Here is an 11,328-nt window from a genome sequence, read left to right on the forward strand (position 1 = left end):
GGCGAAGAGAATATTAAGAAACTAGACAGAATCATCGAAGCTACTAAAAATTAATTGATTGATTAATTTGGGTATTCAACGAGGAAAACACACAGAGCTGTTGAGTAAAAAATATAGACAAGAAATACTCCAGACTCTCTTTACGGAGATTATTATGTAAAATCAAAACCGATCAGTGTAGAACAAACATACTTCACGTTGGTGAAACTGAAAATTTGTCGCGCCATCTGCATAATTGCACAGTACACAAATGTATCTTCACTCGTGGAGAGGTTAGATTCGTGCAATTCAACTTGCATTTGTTAAAATACGATAACACTGTAGGGGATTTTAGAATTTTCACATTTTTACGAATGATGCAAGGGATTGACAATATAATTATACTCTCGTTGTCTCAAGTAGGCTGGTGAGTTGCATTTTGCATTGTTTCAGTGTATACTTGCCTCCTTTGACATTCAATGTCGATTAAGTGGGCGGTAATGTTTATTTGTGTTCGCACGTTGTATCTTCAAATAATATTGCGTTCTTTTCTGTAAAAACTAAGGCACTACAATACTTTGTAAATAAAACCACGAACGAGAATGTTACGAAATTGCTGAACACGAAATAAATTTTACCGGCTAATCTTGACAAAGTTTCCGAATGAATACACACTCATACCTCGTTCCATAGCTTTTCGCTATAACGGTTTTTATTATAAATTAATTATCAATATGAGTATTAAATAACTAATAAATAAAAACTGTTGTAGCAGAAAACAGTATAACGAGATATGTGTCATGATAAATAAACTCGTAAATGTAATTTTAAAAAAAGATATGCAAAATGATAAGTATGTCCTAATATTAATATTTATTGAAAAAATTAAATAAAATTGTATAACTCGCTTTGCAATTAGTCGATAATTTTTCAATAATGCTTATTTAATTTAACATCTTTGTACTTTAGATAAATCTTAAATGTATTTTAGTGATTTAGGATTCGACGTATCGAGTCTCAGGGATTTTACTACAGAACTAGTGGTAGAAGCAACAGTGAAATGTCTAAATATAATAAAACCAGATCTTGGATTGTCTACAGTTTTACCTGTAAACATGGCAGCCCGTTTTCGATTAGGTGCCACGCTTGCTCAAGCATGTGTAGTAAGATATTAAAAAAAGAAATAGTCTTTCTCACTTACCCAACTACATAATTTTATTTTTGTTAATACATACTTCCTAAATTTAGGAATTAGGATACAAAGGTGATATTGGTTACCAAACATTTTTATATAAATCAGAAGCTGACCTACGAAAAGTTTTTATGTTTCTCATTGAAAAACTACCAAAAGAATACGATAAGACCTTAGATGAACCTCTTAGTAATATTGCATCATTAGAAAAGTCTATAGCATCAGAGATATGGAAAAGATTGACAATCCCATGGTTACCACATTATTGTCATACAAAAGGAGTTAGAAATAAAGGCAGAGCAAGTATCCTTTATGTATCTGTGAATTTAGAAATACCGACATCAGAAGGTGGAGAAGGTAATATTGATTGTTCATTTAATATTACAGTAAAACCCTGATTAAGCAGTAACTTAGATCAGCATACTTAATTTACGAAACTGAAAATTTTTTTTATTGTAGAGTATCAAGATTATTGTGTAAATTATCTGCAAACTGTGCCTAAACAAGTGCAAAATCAACAATCATTTTTACCTTCTTTGATATCCTATAACGCGAAGGCTCTTCATTCGCACCCTATGGATATACTCGATCGAATAAATTGGTTAAATAAAGAACATTGCAATAAAATTACTAGTGTTAATGCAACAAGTGACATTGATGTTCTTAATAGGGTATCAATGAAAGATACAATGTTGACTTCCAAAGTAAGGTTTTTAAAATTAGCACAATGTTTGTACTTATAGTAGTGCCCGCTTAAGCATCCGCGCTCGGGACCGGCCGCGGACGCTTAAGTGGGCCAAAGTACGGACACTTAAGTGGGCACTACTGTATATCATACGTAAGTATTGTATCTTACTTCATCGTTAAGATTTTTATTTTATGTATAGAAACCTCAGGTAAAAGATGAGAGTATTGAAAAACCTATGCTTCCAAAGCAAGAAATATTAAATAAAACGGAAAAGCAGGAATTAGAAGTAGAAAAGATAAAAGAAGAATGTGAAACTCTTAAAAATAATATGAAAGAACTACAAGATGAGATTAGAAAATTAAGTACTAATATAACACAAATAACAAATTATCAAACCGAAGAAAAAGAGTTAACAATTAACGAGGAACAAAAGAAAATTAAAGCACGAATTTACGATCTATGTCAAGACGGCGAAGAGAATATTAAGAAACTAGAGGCAGCAATTGAAGCTACTACAAATAAATTAATTAATTTAGGTAATCAGTGGGATGAATATAGGGTACCATTAATTCAAAGGTATAGACAAGAACGGGAAAGGCATTCAACGAAAGCTGTAAGTATTACTATGCATACATATTAGGAAATAGTGAAATTTCAAGTATATTCCTGAAATAAAAATATCACGTACGTATATATAGAGCGCAAGTCAAAAGATGCTCGATGAAATTAAGTTACTGAAAGAAACGGAAAAAGAACTTCAAGAGGAATGTCATAACAAAAATCAACAATGTTCGCAATTAATAACAGAATTTAACAACCTTAAAGAAACAATAAAGAGATCTAGATGTACTGAAGAAATTTTCGAAATAATTAATAATGTTAAGAAACAAAGGGACGGAATCAATAAAGTTTTAGTTGATACGCGGGAAATCCAAAAAGAAATCAACACGCTTACAGGCAGAGTGGAGAGATCATTTACAGTTGTTGACGAGTTAATATTTCGAGATGCAAGGACAAACGAAACATCGAGAAAAGCGTACAAATTGCTAGCTACGTTTCACTCCGATTGCAGTGAACTTGTAAGTTTGGTCGAAGAAACAGGTGCCACTATACGAGAAATTAGGGACTTAGAAGAACAGGTAATATTGGCTCGTGATGTAATAAGAATAATTTTTAATTCTGTTGTAATATCAAAATACGATATTTAATTTCATTGTTGTATTATACATTCCCTTTTAGATCGATTCTGAATCCGTGAAAAATGTTGGAGCAAATTTGGAAAGAATAACTGCTGATTTGAAACAAATGAAACAAGAAACGGCAGCATTAACTGCGCAACTACAAAATAAATCTTCGTAATTGATATATGGTTCTACGATATAAGTTGTAATAACAACGACCAGGTAAACGTTGAATTAATATTGTGTTATATATCAAAATTGATTAGAAGATTTTGCACAAGATTCATGAGATTATATCGTTACATTTACAGAACATTCCTTGCAAACGAATACGAAGACCAAACCTGTTAAGACTAATTGCTAAATGTGTGTCTTGGTCCGAAGTTATGTAATACTAAATGTGCTTAAAATTGGGCCAAGCATGTGACATAAATTTATTTAATACCAACGCTTAAACGGAACGTTATTTGTTACAGAGCCTAATAATTTTTTAGTATAAAATTTAATTGTATAATTAACTTTAATATTTCTAAGAAATAAACGGCTTTGGAGAAATCTACTACGAACATACGTACTACATATTTAAAAACCACTTTTAAGCGATTATGTACAAAATACGAAAGATAAATAACATGTAATATATTTTTATTGTCTCTTACCATTATCATCCTTTCAAGAATAACTTCTGTTGAAATACGATTTTATTAAACAATTTTTAACTACAAAGTAATAACACATCGATTATGACTATACTAGTTATTTGACGTTTGTTTTGTAATAGTTGGTGGTATATATTCTGCTTGTGTCTCCAATTGTTTGAGTTTCCTTACAGCATGATGCATTTTAAGAACGCGTTCTGTTTCTCTTTTCTCTTGTTTTTCTAAGTGTTCTATTTCTAATTCTATTTCTTCTTCTTTGTCAAAGAATGTCAAAAGTTGTTCTTGTTCTTGTAATTCTTTCTTTATTTGTTTTATATTTTGTATTCTCTTTTCTCGATTTATCTGTTCTAATTGTTCATCTAATAGAATTTGTCTTTGTTCTCCCCAGAAAATATATTTCTAAAATATTAAAAATTTTTTTATTAATTATCTAATATAGTGCGATCGAAATGAATTTTGAGTCTTCAGCTCTCAAAGCTTGTGTCATGGTTTAAATTGTAAATGCTAAAGTCTTAAATAACTCTTATAAAAATCACACAAGTTATGTTTGCGTTAATAAGTTCCTAAAAATATTGATTACCTTTGTTTGTTCACTTATATCTGTCTCAGATTGTTTATCAACTGCACATTTAATTTCATTCTCCAATGCTTGGATTAAATTATCTTTACACAGACTTACAGTTTTTAATTTCTCAACTTGGGACATTACATTCTTAAATTCATCTGTCATTTCCTCTACAGGTAGGTTTTCATTATCTTTTTTTATCAACTCAAAAATTTCTTCGTATATAATATTATCATTCTCTTGTTTCAACCACTTTTCTATTAATCCCAATGTATCCTGATACTTTTTATATAATATTAACCCTCTTAACTGACAAGTCCTGCCTAATGTATTATTCATAATTTTTCCATAGAAAGCTAATGTTTTTCCTACCAAATCGCGTGGATCTGTAAGATCGAAATGATCATCAAAGAAAGGATTCCTAAGATAACCGACGCGTATTTTAATTTCTTCTTTAGAATCATCTACAGGAACCGATGGCTTTGGCCAATCATCGGGTTTTTCCAAATATTTGTAGCAGGAGTATACGGACAATGCGTTAGTTATTGGATTCTCAGAATCTTCTTGTAACATAGGTAAAACAGCAATTTTTGCTGCGTTAACATAGTCCTTCTTTTTTATGTACGTGTCCATAAGTATATTATAACACAAATGGTCGGGAAAAATACCATAATTGAGTCTGTCGTGCAATATGTTTACAATATCTTCGGTAAAATCATTATCCAACAAATACCTAATGACAGCATGATGCGTCGACTCTAAAGTGTTCGACGTTTCAGCAGTTAACCTCAAATTATGAACTGAAGTCAACAGTTCTTCAACTTGATATTTTTCCAATACTGTGTTCGCCAAAATGTCGATATCCACTGCGTTTACTTTCCCAGCAGTGACCTGCTTATATTCTATGTCTAAGAATAAGTTCTGTGGTTTAATTTTTTTCAATAACGGAGTTTCAAGCCGAGATTGCCATGCTTTTTCGCACCGGTACGCTTCGGACAGAAACGATCGTTTTTGTATCAACGCTGTTTGAATTGCACAGTAGGTTCCCTTCCCACACTTCAATGTTTTCAACATTTTCAGTCGTATTCTCTATCAGTGATTCATAACTTTACAGAGACTTCTTACTCAAGCAAAAGATATACTTCACTCCCGACGGGTTAACAATGTCTTACTGCTCACACCAACCTAACCAGACGGCAGACTGATTCCATCATGGTAGACGGACTACCATGAGGAAAGTGCCCTTCCACTTACGTACGACCCGTTAAAAAAAACCAGTGGTCGATTAAACTACCGAAATCAGTAACGTTAATAAACAGTTTAGTTAAAAAACATTTCTTAACGTTTTATTCCACTTTAAAGGAGTGAATCTTATGTTATAAGACACGCATGGTATAGAAGTTGAATATGCACAGCAGTGCTCACTTAAGTGACCATGCTCAGGACCGGCCGCGGTCACTTATATGGGCACTACTGTATTTCGATCGAAGCTTGGAAATAAAAGAATAAATGTTAATATTGAATACTGAGAACCATGCTCATTCTAATATTATTAAGTATCTTTTTATAATCGTAAAGACCACCAAGAAATTCATCAAAGCAGTACTACTCCAAGAATGATAATTAACGAAAACTGTGATGGAGTCTAATGGTCATATTTAATGATTTTATATTTCAAAGTTTCGGCCAGGTTTTCCCAGTTTCATCCTTTGAAGAACGAGTCGGGTCTGAAACCATAGACAAGGTATACGAGTAGACATTTCACCCAATATATTTTTTCGACCCATTTTTATGGGGTCTCGAACCCCCATTATCATTATCGTGCTATTTGTAACATTACCAACAGATTTAGAAATAAATTTCAATCCCTGCATAGGCAACTCACATGTATTTATGCACACACTACAGCTATCAGCCCATCAATACTAATTCAGTGAATAGTTTCTCAACTGACCACCATCCATGAAAAGAGGGCGCTAAAATCACCCCTGAATTTTCAGGTCGGTATGGCAGTCAGATTGGGCCACGAAAGTCCGTAAGGTATGCCTCGTCTGTGTTGAAACATTTTTGTGTCATATGTGACGTTACCATTCTAGGAAAGAATAAAACCGCAGCGTTAACGGTACGGTAGGAATTATAATTGAATTTACCGATCGTCGATAATTTTAATAACACTTGTACATTTATAAACAATGTATATTATTAGAAATTACATCTAATAAATAATTAATTTGTTTACGAAATATTTATAAACAATTTACATGAAAATTATTATATTGTTTTGAAAAATAACATTATAATATGTTAAATGCATTTTTCAAAATAATAACTGACGAACAGCTTTATCAATCTACAAAAAAATGTGCATAACATTAGTGGAGGGGAAAAAAAGTTTCATTTCATCGCGATAATGCACGAACGCGCAGTACACAAGCAACACTCCAGAAAGTTAAAGAGTTCGACTGGAAAGTTATGGTTTATCCTTCATATTCTCGAGACTCTAGACGTTGTCCCAAGTGATTACCACCTGTTTCGCAGTCTAGAAAGTTACTTAATGGGAACTAAATCTTTAAACAAAAATAAAATTCGAACATTATGCATAGAAACTGGAGCTCTTCTTCTGTGATGATAATATAAATATGTATATAAGGCGGTGTAATGCAGTGGATCAATATTTCTCAAACTTCCCCTTTCAGTGACCCTTCTAGAGTAAAACTGAATGATCATTAAAAAAAATTATGATTGTGATCTATTTGATCATTTATTCTATTACTTTTTTTTACTATGTTATGAAATTGTCTCTTAAAGAAATGTGTTTAAGTTTAACTTTTAACATAATTCAGAAGATTTCACATTTTTTAATCGACTTTGGTTCTTAATTAGAATTCGATAAAATATATTAACCGATGAACTATCCAATAAACCGTGAGAATGAACCATGTGACGCAATAATAATGCTTCCATTCATGTGAACATGGACTATGTATTAGACAAGGTTACATTTATGGATATTACACCATGTAACAGTTTATTTGTATATTCTTGGAATTTTTCTCTTTTTAAAAGACCATTGCAAGAATAATTTGTATTTTTTTATATTTCTATGTTATATTTTTACCGAGCTTCCGATTCAAAGATTACTTTTTATCACCAATGCTGTCATAAATAGAAATCGTTTCCGTTAATGATGCTCGTTATCGAACATAATTGACAGGAAGATAATAGAAACTGCACAATATCCGTGTTTGAAGCCAAAGATTTGAAAGAATTGCTTAAGGGTTTTTAATATTCCATAAGTATTATACAGTGTGTTCAGCCACCCCTGGGGAAAATTTTAATAGGAGATTCTAGAGACCAAAATAAGACGAAAATCAAGGGTACCAAATTTGTTGATTGAGGTTTCGTTAAAAAGTTATAGAAACATTTCCGGCCACACAGTATATTTTCGGTAAAGAATTTTTTTCTCGAAAGTACGTAGGATTTCGGGGGTATGTCTATTGACCAAAAATGGTTGTAATTGACCCCCGCAACCGAAAATAATTTTTCTAAAACGATTTGAAATTTTTTAATTTTCTCGAAAAATTTGTCTACCTTCCTGAATTTTTTTCTCGAAAGTGCGTAGGATTTCGGGAGTATGTCTATTCACCGAAAATGCTTGTAATTGACTCCCGCAACTAAAAATAATTTTTTTAGAACGATTTGAAATTGTTTGTTTTCGCCGTAAATTTCAACACCTACTCGAATTTTTTTCTCGTTAGTGCGTAGGATTTCGGGGATATGTGTATTCACCAAAAATGATTGTAATTGATCTCCGCAAACGAAAATAATTTTTTCGTGAACGATTTGAAATTTTTTAATTTAATCTTTTAATAACTTTTTAACGAAGCCTCAATCAACAAATTGATATTCTTGATTTTCGTCTTATTTTGACCTCTAGAATCTCCCAAAATTGTTCCCAGGGGTGACCTGTATATGCAGTCTTTAATCAATGAAAGTCAAATTAAGATCAAATTTTTATTTTTGAAATCGAAGATGTTACTTTTTTATTTTCCTATTGTGAAAATCAAATATAGATACGTCTGTTATGACTGTATAAAAGGATCGATAGGAGTCCTAGACATGTAGTCATTCATTGCAACAGGTGCATTCGTTCATTTTTAAAGGAGATGGTACAGGGATAGGATTAAAGTTGTTTGTTATTCAATTACTAAAATACTTGCTATACGAATTTGAAACATTTGCTTCAACCGTTCGCGTTGGAAACGTAATATTGTTATCTTTAACAATATTTTTAAGTGGCCTCGTTCAGCTGAGTGCAATTTCTGGGAAACAGTTTCCCTGAAATTGGCGGACGCTGAACGAAAAACACATATTGGAAAGGAGACACAAAAGTTGATTATTCGAAATGAAAACATAGTTAAAACCTTCAATCAAGTTGAATGTCCTAACGAAGTATTCCAACAAAAAAATCGATGCAGTACGAATCATAAAGTGGAAAAAATGAAGTGTGAAAGGGTGAAGTTAAGAAACGGCGATTCTATGCATAAATCTATTATTAATCTTTATACCGAATAAATTATAGTACGACGAAACGTCATTTTTTATGAAATTTCAAAACAATCTTTTCCTTACGGATAATCTACGATGTAAAATAAAAAAGTTAATATTTTCTCCCGTGTAACTCTTTCACTGGATCAAGATTCATCGTACACCCTGTATGCACATAAAGCGTTTCGTTCCAAATAACGTACAGTAGAAACAATGAGGATCATTTTCCCTGGGATATATGTTTGGAACGTCGATTTAACGAAGCAGCTTAACGAGTAACTTCTCTACTATGAAACTTCCAAGTGTCTTCGTCGATAAATTTTCCACGCAACTTGCGGTGAAAATGGGTAGCCAAACTTAGCTCAATCCTATCGAACAGTTATTTAAACTTCTCTCGATTGACTACTCTGTAGACAGCTAGGATTTGTCGCCCACGCTATAGTAAGTTTCATACGTATTGTTCTATCTGTCAGCCAAGATGGAGATTACATCACGTTTATTTCAATTTTTATGATCGGTTATACAGGGTGTTGTGGGGGTCAATTACGATCATTTTTGGTGAATTCACATACCCTCGAAATCCTACACACTTTCGAGAAAAAAATTCCTTACCAAAAATCTAATTAGGTGCCTAATTTTTTCGACAAAAAAAAACAATTTCAAATCGTTTTGGAAAAATTATTTTCGATTGCGGGAGTCAATTACAACCATTTTTGGTCAATAGACATAACCCCAAATTTCTACGCACTTTCGAGAAAAAAATTCAGGAAGGTAGACAAATTTTTCGACAAAATTAAAAAATTTCAAATCGTTCTGGAAAAATTATTTTCAATTGTGAGGGTCAATTACAACCATTTTTGGTTAATAGACATACTCCCAAATTTCTACGCACTTTCGAGAAAAAAATTCAGGAAGGTAGACAAATTTTTCGACAAAATTAAAAAATTTCAAATCGTTCTGGAAAAATTATTTTCGATTGCGGGGGTCAATTACAACCATTTTTGGTCAATAGACATAACCCCAAATTTCTACGCACTTTCGAGAAAAAAATTCAGGAAGGTAGACAACTTTTTCGACAAAATTAAAAAATTTCAAATCGTTCTGAAAAAAATATTGTTAGCTGTGGGGGTCAATTACAATCATTTTTGGTCAATAGACATACCCCCAAATTTCTACGCATTTTCGAGAAAAAAATTCAATACGAACGGAACTTTAAACGTTAATAACTTCTTAACGAAGCCTCCATCAACAAATTGGTATTCTTGATTTTCGTCTTATTTTGGCCTCTAGAATTCTTCTTGTATAAGAATACACTGACTGTCACTTAGAATCGAACAGATACCCTGTACATTGATATTCTATTTCTAAGACACTAAGAGTAAAAATTATTAATAAATATCGCACGATTTTTATACGCAACAAACATCGATTTTGAAAGAAAAATAATTTGGGTATTTCGAATGATTTTCTAATCTTAAAAAAAATATAAGTTTGAACTATGTAACTTGTTAAATATAAACTTTACTTTTCCCTTGAGAAAATATTTATTTATGAACGTTATCAATTTTCATTGCGCAGGCGTTTAAAAATTTTAGTGGACGCAAAACGGACTGTGTATTATCTTGGATAACAAAATTTCTTTTTCGTAGTCTCCTTCTTTCTTTGAACATTTTTTTTCTTTCTCCGACTAAGGATCTAATATTACGTAACATGAACACCGGAATTAGTAATCAGCTGCGCACTTTATATGTTTTCTCGCCGATGATAAACAGGGTTAGTGGTTTCAACGCGATAACGGATCGATTATAAAAAATACATTTAACGTCACATTTTATCAGGCGGGCGACGTACTCCTTTCTCGTTCGGACAACATTAAACTCTACCTTTTACACAGGGTGTTGCCTTTTAATGCGATCATCCCATGTACCTTTGATTTTTTCCCCCCCAGACACGAGAACAAGTCGAACAACGTTAAATAATATACTCCCTTTTTTAAATTATCCAATAAGTTGGAAAACATCAAGTCCAGTTCATAAGTTCACGTGTACTGCTATCTAATGTCAACTTTAACGTTGACATTGGCACAGTTTTTGTCTTTTAACAGCAATTGTTTTACTATGAATAGCTGATCTAGTTTGGCACTTTGGTGTCAAGTTACGTCCTACTCAGACATAAACCAAAACCAACAGAAAATTAATATTACTGAATTCTAATGACAATCTATAGTTTTTTTTTTTTTTTTTATAGGCGTACGTATCAATTTGTATAAGCATATGAAAAATTAATATTTATTTTAATGCTCGGGATAATTTATTAAAAAATCTCGAGAATTCTCGAGGCGGTTTTTTCGACACAATCGCTAGAAATGAACTTGGCATTCTCCTAAAGTTTGAGAAAATCAGCTGGTACTCTTCTAAAGTTTGAATGTAGCTATAGAAATGGTGCTGCCCCAGAGTTCGAGTGTTCGAATTAGGTATACACACTTGCAAATTTACATCCAGCGATCATGGTTTTCC

The 11,328-nt window shown here is 32.3% G+C and overlaps 2 protein-coding genes across 4 annotated transcripts; one reads left to right on the forward strand and one right to left on the reverse strand.

Moving 5' to 3' along the window:
• Positions 1-255: 255 nt before the first annotated feature.
• On the forward strand, positions 256-3,446 carry LOC143343718 (coiled-coil domain-containing protein 22 homolog). 3 transcript variants are annotated; one of them, XM_076768896.1, is made up of 8 exons: positions 256-406; positions 971-1,142; positions 1,228-1,528; positions 1,631-1,875; positions 2,059-2,472; positions 2,558-2,998; positions 3,099-3,214; positions 3,331-3,446. In XM_076768896.1, exons 1-8 carry the CDS (start codon positions 354-356, stop codon positions 3,389-3,391), a joined length of 1,803 nt encoding a protein of 600 aa, XP_076625011.1. In that variant the 5' UTR covers positions 256-353; the 3' UTR covers positions 3,392-3,446. The 3 variants fall into 3 exon arrangements, with proteins under 3 accessions (XP_076625011.1, XP_076625012.1, XP_076625013.1); XM_076768897.1 differs by lacking the exon at positions 3,331-3,446 and having other exon boundaries at positions 3,099-3,235; XM_076768898.1 differs by lacking the exon at positions 256-406 and having other exon boundaries at positions 1,015-1,142; positions 1,235-1,528.
• A 241-nt stretch (positions 3,447-3,687) lies between these two features.
• Positions 3,688-5,576, reverse strand: LOC143343719 (uncharacterized). The gene is made up of 2 exons (XM_076768899.1): positions 4,280-5,576; positions 3,688-4,098 (listed from the first exon to the last, which is right to left on the reverse strand). The coding sequence occupies exons 1-2, from the start codon at positions 5,336-5,338 to the stop codon at positions 3,793-3,795; spliced, it is 1,365 nt and encodes a 454-aa protein (XP_076625014.1). The 5' UTR covers positions 5,339-5,576; the 3' UTR covers positions 3,688-3,792.
• Positions 5,577-11,328: the final 5,752 nt, after the last annotated feature.

The sequence above is a fragment of the Colletes latitarsis genome, chromosome 7, assembly GCF_051014445.1.
Source record: "Colletes latitarsis isolate SP2378_abdomen chromosome 7, iyColLati1, whole genome shotgun sequence".
Classification (NCBI taxonomy): Eukaryota; Metazoa; Arthropoda; class Insecta; order Hymenoptera; family Colletidae; genus Colletes; species Colletes latitarsis.